Raw genomic sequence first — 12,593 nt, forward strand, 5'->3', positions numbered from 1 at the left:
CAGCTGACTGCTTCTAGACGCTGTGGCGCATACAAATTTCTTTTTCTTTCCCATTTTTCCCGTCAGGTCCACTTCCTCTGGTCACACTGCAGCTCTAATTTGTGCCATTGGGTAGATCCCTTCCACCTGGCTCCAGCTCAGAGTTTATGTTCCAATGGCAGCATCAGTACCTCAATTGTCAGACCCACTAACTCCAACCCATGTCTTCTGTTCGAGTTTGATGGAGTCATCAACCCCTGCCAGATATAGGTAAATTTTTTAAACTATCTTCTTCTCTCTCCCCTCCCCCACCTCTTTCAGCCCCACTGCAGCTCTCACTAAATCTTTGAATGTTCCTGTTGGCTCCAATTCCTTCATGTTACATCTCCACAAGGCCACCTTGGATACTTGTACATAAGACTGGGAATCTGCTGGAATGGCAGTGAATTTTTAGGGTTCTAGTGTTCACCATATAATAATCAGCCAGTGGCATATGCATTGATACGAGTGCTTCCATTCTTTGTTATATTTTGAACATTTGTGGTTTAAAACTGAAAAGGAATCCATGTTTTTTTTTTAAACAAGTGTCACTGAGGGGTCTGGACTGTAAACAGTTACTGGAAGACACCTTTCTTCATAGAATTACCCAGCAGGGGCTGTTTTTGACTTGGGGAAAGATGTTTGTAGAGAAGTGATGGGTCATGTTTTATAGGAGTCAGGAGGCTTGACTCCTGACATTGTCTATGGTTTCACTTTGGAGAGTAAGTTGGGATATGGACACTGGTTTAAAAGACCGTTGCGAAAACTTGCCAAGAAACACCCAGCTCAGTCTGTTCCAGCTCTTTGAAAAAGCCTGCCAATTTTCCATTTCTAGAGAAGCAAGTGCAAGAAACTGCCTGAAATCCCCGTTACTGCATTTTCCCGGGAAAGCCTGCCCAAACTGATTTTCAGCGTCACCTGTCAAGTACTATTCTAGGAAGATCCCTGTGACAACTGTATACATGTATTTGGGAAGCCAAATCAAAAAGGACTTCTGACATCTTTTCATATTTTCTTTTATGTCCTTCAGGAATTAACAAGTATTTTGGCCAACATATTTTTTTTTTGTACTAGAGATCTAAAGAATAAATCTCTATTTTTTCAGTAGTTAACTGGTATATGTATATGTGCGTGTGTGTGTGAGGGGCCAAGGTAAAAAGGGAACTTTTAAATTTCAATCCATGTGTTTATGCTTTGCTTCATTACTGGTTAAGACTGGTTTTATAATAAACCAGCAAATTTGATGTTTATTAAAGAAACTTGGATGGGAATACAGAATTTATGATTGACCATATCAGTAAGTGGGAAGAAATTTAAATATATGTTGTGACCTGTGAAGAAGTGGAACTAGAATAAACAGTGCACTCCTCCCGCTTTGGTTGTAACAGTACTGACTTAAAAACATTTGCGTGTCTGGAACCATTCCAGAATCAGCAAAAAAGAATCAAGCCGATTCTGCTGCACTCCTAGAAGGACAGGCATTTCCTGGGATCAGGACACCTATCACGGTACTTAGGACAATAAATTTTGAAAGATCCTACACCACTGGCAGGGTACTATGCCACTATGAAAGCTTTGAACATATTGGATCCAAATAAGCTCTATTTCCATGTCTAGCATTTTAGTACAGTCATATTTACAAATCATGTATGTGGAACAGAGTACTGCCATGGCTGATGGAACAAGAAAAAAGAAATTGAAGTAATGGGAATGGGCGGGGTGGGGGGGTGGGTGATCTCTCCTCTGGTTAGAGTCATACCTAGTACAAAGGAAGATGGCTGTGTTGGTTGGAGGCCAAACATCTAAGCCCCAAGACATTACTGCAGGAGTTCCTCAGGGTAGTGTCCGCGACCCAACCATCTTTAGCTGTTTCATCAATGACATTCCCTCCATCATAAAAGGTCAGAGTGAGGATGTTCACTGATGAGTGTACAGCTTTCAGTGCCTTTCGAGACTCCTCAGATACTGAAGCAGTCCATGTCCACATGAAGGGAGACCTGGTCAACATTCAGGCTTGGGTTGATAAGTGGCAAATACCATTCGTGCCACACAGGTGGCAGGCAATGATGAGTCCCAACAAGAGAGAATCTAACCATCTCCCCTTGACATTCAATGGTATTACCTTGCTGAAACCCCCACTATCAACATCCTGGGGGTTACCATTGACCAGAAACTGAACTGAACCAACCATATAAATAATGTGGCTACAAGTGCAGGTCAGAGGCTGGGAATTCAAATGGTAAGTAGCTCATCTTTTTGACTTCCCAAAGCCTGTCCACCATCTACAAGGAATAAGTCAGGAGTGTGATTTTTTATTCGTTCATGGGATGTGGTCATCACTGGCTAGGACAGCATTTCATGCCCATCCTAATTGCCTTAGAGAAGGTGGTGGTGAGCTGCCTTCTTGAACTGCTGCAGTCCTTAGGGTTTAGGTACACCTACAGTGCTGCTAGGAAGGATGTTCCAGCGACAGTGAAGGAACAGCAATATAGTTCCAAGTCAGGATGGTGTGTGGCTTGGAGGGGAACTTGCAGGTGGTGGTGTTCCCATGCATTTGCTGCCCTTGTCCTTCTAGGTGGTAGAGATCATAGGTTTTGGAAGGTGCTGTCTAAGGAGCCTTGGTGCATTCATGCAATGCATCTTGTGGATGGTACACACTGTGCGTCGGTGGTGGAGTGAGTGACCATGGAAGGATGGGGTCCCAAACAAGCGGGCTACTTGGTTCTGGATGGTGTCGAGCTTCTTGAATGTCGCTGGGGTTGTACCCATCCAGGCAAGTGGAGATTATTCCATCACACTCCTGACTTGTGCCTTGTAGATGATGGACAAGCATTGGGGAGATAGAAGGTGAATTACCCCTCCACAGAATTCCCAGCCTCTGACCTGTTCTTGTAGCCATGGTATTTTTGTGGCTGGTCCAGTTCATTTTCTGGTCAATGGTAACCCCAGGATGTTGACAGTGGAAGATTCAGCAATGGTAATGCCATTGAATGTCAAAGGGAGATAGTTAGATTCTCTCTTGTTGGAGATTGTCATGGCCTGGCACTTATATGGAGTGAATGTTACTTGCCACTCATCAGCCCAAGCCTGGATGTTATCCAGGTCTTGCTACATACGGACTGCTTCAGTATCTGAGGAGTTGCGAATGCTAATGATTGCACAAACAGCCCCACTTCTAACTTTATGATGGAAGGAAGGTCATTGATGAAGCAGCTGAACATGGTTGTGTCTAGGACACTAACCTGAGGAACTCCTGCAGGAATATCCTGGGACTGAGATGATTGACCTCCAACAACCACAACCATCTTCCTTGGTGCTAGGTATGACCCCAACCAGTGAAGAGTTTTCCCCCAGATCCCCATTGACTCCAGTTTTGCTAGGGCTCCTTGATGCCATACTGCCAAATGCTGCTTTGATGTCAAGGGCAGTCATTCTCACCTCACCTCTGGAATTCTGCTCTTTTGTCCATGTTTGGAACAAGGCTGTAATGAGGTCAGGAGCTGAGTGGCCCTGGTGGAACCCAAACTGAGCATCACTGAGCAGGTTATTGCTAAGCAAGTGCCTCGATAGCACTGTCGACAACCCCTTCCACTTCGTTGATGATTGGGAGTAGACCAATATGGCAGTAATTGGCCGGGTCGGATTTCTCCTGCCTTTTGTGTACAGGACATACCTGGGCAATTTCCATATTGCTAGGTAGATGCCAGTGTTGTAGCTGTACTGGAACAGCTTGGCTAGGGGCGCGGCTAGTTCTGGAGCACTTCAATACTATTGCTGGAATGTTGTCAGGGCCTATAGCCTTTGCAGGATCCAGTGCCTTCAGCCGTTTCTTGATATCATGTTGAGTGAATTGAATTGGCTAAGTCTGGCATCTGTGATGCTGGGGACTTCAGGAGAAGGCAGAGATGGATCATCCACTCAGCACTTCTGGTTGAAGATGGATGCAGATGCTTCAGCCTGGTATTTTGCACTAATGTGCTGGGCTCCTCCATCATTGAGGATGGGGATATTTGTGGAGCAGCCTCCTCCTGTTGGTTGTTTAATGTCCATCACCATTCATGACTGGATGTGGCAGGACTGCAGAGCATAGATCTGATCCATTGGTTGTGGGATTGCTTAGCCCTGTCTATCGCAGGCTTCTTCTGCTGTATGGCATGTAATTAGTCCTGTGTTGTAGGTTCACTAGGCTGACAACTCATTTTTAGGTTATGCGCCTGGCATGCCCTCCTGCACTCTTCATTGAACCAGGGTTGGTTTTGCTGCTTGATGGCAACGGTAGAGTGGGGGATGTGCCAGGCCATGAGATTACAGATTATGGTCGAATACAGTTCTGCTGCTGCTGCTGATTGCCCAGCGCCTCATGGATGCCCAGTTTCGAGTTGCTCGATCGGTTTGAAATCTATCCCATTTAGCATGGTGGTATTGCCACACAACATGATGGTGGGTATCCTCAGTGTGAAGATGGGACTTGGTCTCCATAAGGACTGTGCGATGGTCACTCCAGTACTGTCATGGACAGATGAAACTGCGACAGGTAGATTGGTGAGGATGAGGTCAAGTAGGTTTTTCCCCTCTTGTTGGTTTCCTCACCACCTGCTGCAGACCCAGACCAGCAGCTATGTCCTTTAGGCCAGCTCGGTCAGTAGCGTGGTTTCCTTGCCCATGTTTAACCTGATGCCATGAGATTTCATGGGGACCGAAGTCAATGTTGAGGACTTCCAAGGCAACACCCTCCTGACTACATACCACTGTGCTGCCACCTCTGGTGTGTCTTTCCTGCTGGTGGGATAGGCCATAGGCAGGGATGGTGATGGTGGCTTCTGGGACAGTGTCTGCAAGGTATGATTCCGTGAGGATGCCATGGCAACCATATTGGAGATGGCAGCATCTGAGACCAGTGAATCCATGGTGACAGATGAATCACAGGAAACAAAACAAGAAGCTGCACTTGATGAGGAGGATGATAATGAAAAATCAAAACTGTTGCTTGACTCGTAGTGGGACAGCTCTTTCAATTTTGGCACAAGCCCCCAGATGTTACTAAGGAGGACTTTGCAGGGTCAACAGGGCTGGGTTTGCCGTTGTCGTTTCCAGTGCCTAGGTTGATGCTGGGTGGTCCGTCCGGTTTCATACCTTTTCTTCGACTTTGATGGAATAGTCTCCACTTGCCTGCATGATTACAGCTCCAATGCTCAAGAAGTTTGACACCATCTACAAAGTGGCCCACTTGATTGATGCCCCAGCAGTTTATACCATATACAAGAGGCACTGCAGCAACTCGCCAAGCCTCCTTAGATAGCACCTTCCAAACCGCTGAAATCTACCGCCCACAAGGAAATGGACAGCAGATGCATGGGAACACCACCACCTGCAAGTTCCTTCCAAGTCATGATCATCCGGTCTTGAAAATATATCGCCGTTCCTTCACAGTTGCTGGGTCAAAATCCTGGAACTCCCCTCCTAACAGCACTGTGGGTGTACCTACACCACAAAGACTGCAGCGGTTCAAGAAGGCAGCTCACCACCACCTTCTCAAGGGCAATTAGGGATGGGCAACAAATGCTGGCCTTGCCAGCGACGTTCACATCCTATGAAAGAACTTTAAAAAACTTAATGGGTTTGAGAAGTTACCTAGACAGGTTATGGTCAACAAATGGGATTCAGGGTTATTAGAAATGCATCAAAATGAAACCTATGGACAGATGGAGCAACGTCTTCTCCTGTCTGAAACTGTTGTTGCATTGCTGTGTTAGCTAAAGGCATGCCGCACTAATTTACAAAGTAGAAGGGAGCTGGCTGTATCCTTGGATTGTTTTCCCTTTCATCAGCTGATTTGTGAGATTGATGCTGCATCCTCTCCCACAGGACATTTCAGGTTTTCAACCACTCCATCAGCGAACACTTAAGACTTCTCAAAATTATGCCTAGATTAACTATGTTTGTAGGAGAGAGAAACGGAGGGGAGAGAGGAGAGAGAAACGGAGGGGAGAGAGGAGAGAGGATAGAATGAAAGGACCACTTATAAATTATAGGAGGAAGTGAAAACCCAAAGACAAGGTAACAGCCGATTTCTAAGTAGATCCTTCAAAAAAAGTCACAATTCAGATTTCCAACAATTTCTTGACAATATGCAAATCATGACAATTATGAATATAAAATGTTAGATGCTTTTAAGATACTCAAAGTATCTGCTCTCAGCAACGAACACCCAGCATAGAACCAGAGATTTATAGCACTTCTAAATATTTGGCCCTTCCTCTTATTGATATGTTGATCTAGATTTTTCTGAAAAGATGTAATGGCTTCTGCCTCAACTACTCCCGGTCACATATTATTCCATGCTCTAACATCTCTCTACATAAAGACATTTCTCACTGTCTGAAGCGAGAGGTGTTGAAAATGTGAAATCTATGTAGGTTTACCAAATTCAGAAGATTGGAAAATCACTACTGGTATTCTATTCTGCAAGAAGGGCAAGAAAAATGTGCAAGCTGTAGACATTCAACACGAGTTATGGAATAGTTTTAAGCATTAACAGCTGAAATTACTTTAAAAGTTTTTTTTTATTTGTTCATGGGATGCAAGTGTCATTGGCAAGGCCAGCATTTATTGCCCATACCCAATAGCTCTTGAGAAGGTGGTGGTGAACCACCTTCTTGAACGCCTGCAGTCCATCTGCTGTATCTACACCCACAGTGTTGTTAAGGAGGGAATTCCAGGATTTTGACCCAGTGATAAAAGAAATAGCGATATAGTTCTAAGTCAGGATAATGTGTGGATGGTGGTATTCCCATGTGCCTGCTGCCTTTGTCCTACGAGATGATGGAGGTCACAGGTTTGGAAGGTGCCGTCGAAAGAGTGCATCTTCTATATGGTACACACTGCTGCCACTGTGCATTTTGTTTAAGGTGGTAAATGGGGTGCCGATCAAATAGGCAGCTTTATCCTGGATGGTGGTGTCATTATACAGTGAAATGGACCAAGTAGGGAAACTAATGACTCGTACAAGAGAGAAACATTATACAGCCATCCAGACACATATTGTCTTGTTGTGGCTATTGTATAAGTGTTATAATCTCATTTTGCTATAGATATAATCCAGAAAAATACCTTTATTATAATAACTACCAACATTTTTTCCTTCGCATTTCCAGAGGCATTTTAATTAGCTGGTATTAATAATTTAGCTGTGTGTGAAGTCATTAGAATTATATCAGTACATTTATTGATGTGGCTAGCATAATTCTTGTCGTATGTACATAAATATTCAAACACAGCCTTTCCCTCAGGATTCTGAACTCTGCATCGTGAAAACACAATGTGAAAACCAAAACTACCAGGCAATATCAGGCTTCTACCTGATTTACCAAATGTTCCCAATGTTAATGCTATGAAAGGAAATCAGAGATTTTGTGCCATAAATATTTAGTACAACCCATCTATAATATGAAATTAACTGTGGTGCTTGAGTCACACTATATTAAAAATGTTTTTTCTATCTATGCAATAAGTTAAAGAATTATAGGTCACAGCAGGTTATCAAACAACTGGCTCTCAGTACATCAGTTAAGTGCATGTTTGGACAACTGAAATAAATCACTTGCGCACTCCTAGCAAAGGCTTCAAACACTAATAGAAATGTTGGAACTCAGACATGCTAAGCTATGGAGTGGAAATACGAGAGTTATGCTTGTGATTTCTCAGCGAATTCTCAATAGCAATGTAGACTCAGCAAAGCCAGGTGCCATATTTATGAATGATGGTCAGTGCAATGGATGGTCAGAGTCATTATGTCACAGAAGGAGGCCATTCAGCACATCAAGTCCATGCCCTTCATTGGAGGATGGATGGACTGGTTTGGATGATGTTCTCCTCAGGAAATGGGGCTGGGGTTATGGTGTCGGGTGGCGGTGCCGGGTGCTAAAATGAATGGTTTAGGAGAGGCAACGTTGATAAGTTGTTGGCATGCAGCTCTGGGTGTAGGCTGATGTTGGAGACCTCCTGCTGCAGCTAAATCCACTTGTCATCAGCTTCATCCCTGTGCTGGGTGATCCTTCTCAACTGTCAGTGATGGTAGCTCTTCCTGTTGAATGTAAAGCTATGCACGAAGCAGCACACCACCTCTACTCTCCGAAGGCTGTACTGTAGGGAAAACATAATCCTCAAACTTGTCCAGGTCGCGGAATAGTTGTCTCAAGACACCTGTTCATTCACCACTCTGCTTGAAACGTGACTGTTGAATCTGATTTCCCTGTATTTATTAATGACTTAGATGATGGGAATGGAAAGCCAAATATCTAAGTTTGGCTGATGACACAAAGATAGGAGGAATTATATTCAGTGCAAGTGGAAGCATAAAATTACAAAAGATATTAAAAGATGAAGTGATGGGCAACATTTTGGCAAATGGATTTCAATGTAGACAAATGAAAAGTCATCCACTTTGAACCTAAAAAGGATAGAACACCGTACTTTCTAAATCATGAAAAGCGAGAAGCAGTGGAGGCTCTTTTTTTTTTATTCATTCTTGGGATGCAGGCATCACTGGCAAGGTCAGCATTTGTTGCCCATCCCACAGTCAACCACATTGCTGTTGGTCTGGAGTCACATGTTGGCTAGACCAGGTAAGGACAGCAGATTTCCTTCCCTAAAGGGCATTAGTGAACCAGATGGGTTTTTATGACAATTGATTACTTATACTAGCACTCAACTCCAGACTCTTAATTAATTGAATTTATTAATTAATTTAAATTCCACCAGCTGCCATGGTGGGATTTCAACCAGTGACCTGAGGGCATTAGCCTGGGTATCTAGATTACTAGTCAAATGCAAGAACACTAGAAATAGGAGCAGGAGACGACCATCTGGCCCATTGAGCCTGCTATGCCATTCAATAAGATCATGGCTGACCTTAGGCTTCAACTCCACTTTCTAGCCTGCTCGCCATATCCCTCGATTCCAAGACACCAAAAATCTGTCTATACCAGCCTTAAATGTATTCAATGGAGCATCCACAACCCTCTGGGGGAGAGAATTCCAAAGAGTGAGTGAAGTAATTTCTCCTCATTTCAGTCCTAAATGATTGGCCCCTTATCTTGAGACAGTGCCCTGTGTTTTAGATTCACCGATCAGCGGAAACAATCTCTCATTGTCTACCCTAAACAGCCCCTTCAGAATCTTATGTTTCAATGAGATCACCACTCATTCTTCTAAACTCCAGAAAGCATAGGCCCAATTTACTCAGCCTCAACCCAGGAACCAATTTAGAGAACCTTCGCTGCACTGCCTCCAATGCAAGTATATCCTTTCTTAAATGTGGAGACCAGAACTTCACACAGTACTCCAGATGTGATCTCACCAAAATACTGTACAATTGTAGCTAGACTTCCTTATTCCTGTACTCCAATCCCCTTGCAATAAAGGCCAACATGCCATTTGCCTTCCTAATTGCTTGCTGTACCTGCATTCTAACTTTCTGCATTCCTTGTACAAGCATACCCAAGTCTCTTTGAACATCAATACTTATCAATTCCACACCTTTGAAAAAATATTCTGCTTTTCTGTTCTTACGACCATTATATACTCCATCTGCCTTCTCATTACCCACTTGCTTAACCTGTCAATATCTCTTTGCAGCCTCTTTGTGTCTTCCCCACAGCTTACCTTTCCACCTACCTTTGTATCATAAGCAAACTTAGATATATTACTCGAGTGACATTAACATTAGGCCACTGTCTGCCCCCCCCCCCCCAAAAAAAAAAGTCAAGAGAGACTTGTGGGGTCCATGTACATCGATCACTGAAATATCTTTAATAGGTACAGGAAATAATCAAAAGGCTAATAGAATGCTGACCTTTATATCTAGAGGATTGGAATTGTTATGTTACAACTATATAAAACCCTGGTTCGACCACATCTGAGTATTGTGAGCATTCTGGGCACCACACCTTAGGAAGGATATACTTGGCCTTGGAGGGAGTTCAGCATAGATTTACTAGAATGGTACCTGGACTCTAAGGGTTAAATTACAAGAAGAGATTACACAAAGTAGGGTTGTATTCCCTGAAATTTAGAAAGTTAAGGAGTGATTGATTTGAAGTTTCATCATATTAAGGGGAACAGATTGGGAGAAACTATTTCTGCTAGTTGAGGAGTCCAGGGCTAGGGGGCCGAATCTAAAAATTAGAGCCTGACCTTTCAGGAGTGAAGTTACAAAACACTTCGACATGAAAAGGGTGGTAGAAGTTTAGAACTCTCTTCCTCAATCTCATTGAATGACACAACAGGCTTGAGGGGCGAAATGGCATCCTCCTGTTCCTACAGTTTGCATTGGTAATCTAAAAATCTAAATGCATTGGTAATCTAAAAATAACATTTTTAGCAGGAACCACACATGTCGGAGCAATTACTTTTAAGGTAAATTTAAACTAGAAAACAACAATTGGAGCAAGCACTTTCTAATGAAATTACCCATCTTTGTAAACATTATTGAAATTTTTGATTTTGCCTCCGGCACTCATCCTGCTGAATTTCACCAAGTCAGGAGGAAGTCCCTTCATTATTATGCTAATAGTGGGTATCTGTGCCATTAGAACCAAACCTAGGGTTTCTATCTGCCCCCAGAGGGTTGTACTATGGCATGTTGCCAGGGGAAGGCGGGGGGTGGGGGGGGGGGGGGGGGGGGGGAAGCAGGAAGGCAAGCCGCGTCTTCCCCAGAAACATATGACATTCTTACTGAATTCTTTATTTAATCTGCTAATGGCCATCTTACATTTATTTAATTTCTCTCAAGCCTTTTGTCTTCCTATTAATCACTGGGACCAATTTAATAACAAACGGGTCCTGAAATTCTGCAGGGGCCACACAATGCAGGCTTCCATCTGCCATTGCAGAAAGTCATATACTCGGCCCAAATTTTGGGGAAGAGCTCATTTGCATGGCTGGGAATTGCCCTTAGCACCTGATGGCCTACCCTGATCCAGCTTTGTAAGGTGGAGTGGGTCACTGCCTGAGGGAGGCTCAAGTTATTTTGGGCCAAAGAAAAAGAAAAATCAAATTTTGGAATCTTGAGCATCAAAAAGGAGCCAATTAATTTTTTTTGACAATGTGTCCAGTTGAGGTTTTGATCCATTTCAAATTCCTAGCTTGTCAGAGAACTCCCCTAAACACATTTCACTGATGTGGAGGTGGCTGAGCTCTGGCTTTAGACTCACCCATGGTCCACCCTGCAGAATACAACACAGTAGAATCCCAGCTGCGGTCTTCCCCAAATTCCATCTGAGGGAGGATTACCTATCCATTGCCCACTCTTGAATCACGTCAGAATCTCATGGCAACTGCCTCTGGTGGAGTTGATTTCAGTTGAATCCTGTTGAGCCATTTTTTTTTTTTACAAAACTGGTGGGCATGACAGGGTTGGAGGGGGGCGGGGTGTGGGGACGGAAATCCCAGATGTCTCGGCTATATTGTGGTTATACAAAGTAATGAACATACATCCAAAAGGTAAATTACAAAGGTTTTGATTTTTAGTATAGTTGATATAAAACAAAAAAAGTATTTCTGAAACTAATTGGATACTTTAGCAAATTTCAAAAGCAATATAGATCAGAAAGAAATTTGTTGGATCATAGGCAAAATGCAGCAAATTTTAAATTGCTTAAATATGTAACCTATCTCACAGTAAGACCTTTTAGTAATCCAACTAAACCCACACTGTTTATTACATAGACAAAAATGACCTTTAATTTCAAGTGACTTCACAATCATGTTGGTAGATCTAATGGGAAAAGTATACTTATATAAATTATGCATTCAGACAAACTCTGAAAGTTCTTTTCCATGTTTTTGAATGACTCAGGTTTGGTTTCAATAACACACAGATTATAAATTCTTGATGTATTGATTATGATGGTATAATATTGATGAGCACTTACCCATACAGGGCACACAGAGGCCTCTTGGTTCCAGATTTGGGCCTGTAAGGCTTGGGTTCACCAGCCATATTGATATCTGAAAAAAAAATACGAAATCATCTTAAATGACTGCATGATATATTTTCATTAAATTTTTACAATATATTATACAAAGAACAAAGAACAGTACAGCACAGGAACAAGCCATTCGGCCCTCCAAGCCTGCGCCGATCTTGATGCCTGCCTAAACTAAAACCTTCTGCACTTCCGGGGCCCATATCCCTCTATTCCCATCCTATTCATGTATTTGTCAAGATGTCTCTTAAACGTCGCTATCGTATCCGCTTCCACCACCTCCCTGGCAGCAAGTTCCAGGCACTTACCACCCTCTGTGTAAAAAAAAAACTTGCCTCGCACATCCCCTCTAAACTTTGCCCCTCGCACCTTAAACCTATGTCCCCTAGTAACTGGCTCTTCCACCCTGGGAAAAAGCTTCTGACTATCCACTCTGTCCATGCCACTTATAACTTTGTAAACCTCGATCATGTCGCCCCGCCACCTCCGTCGTTCCAGTGAAAACAATCCGAGTTTATCCAACCTCTCCTCATAGCTAATGCTCTCCAGACCAGGCAACATCCTGGTAAACCTCTTCTGTACCCTCTC

The 12,593-nt window shown here is 43.2% G+C and overlaps 1 protein-coding gene across 1 annotated transcript in view; it reads right to left on the reverse strand.

The window, feature by feature from the left end:
• The window catches only part of LOC137369926 (RNA-binding Raly-like protein), a 600,853-nt gene that overhangs the window by 309,505 nt on the left and 278,755 nt on the right, over positions 1–12,593 (reverse strand). Inside the window, exon 2 of the mRNA XM_068031670.1 lies at positions 11,952–12,027. Within this exon, the coding sequence (XP_067887771.1) occupies positions 11,952–12,027 (76 nt within the window). The remainder of the gene's footprint in view (positions 1–11,951; positions 12,028–12,593) is intronic.

Source organism: Heterodontus francisci, chromosome 5 (genome assembly GCF_036365525.1).
Source record: "Heterodontus francisci isolate sHetFra1 chromosome 5, sHetFra1.hap1, whole genome shotgun sequence".
Lineage (NCBI taxonomy): Eukaryota > Metazoa > Chordata > Chondrichthyes > Heterodontiformes > Heterodontidae > Heterodontus > Heterodontus francisci.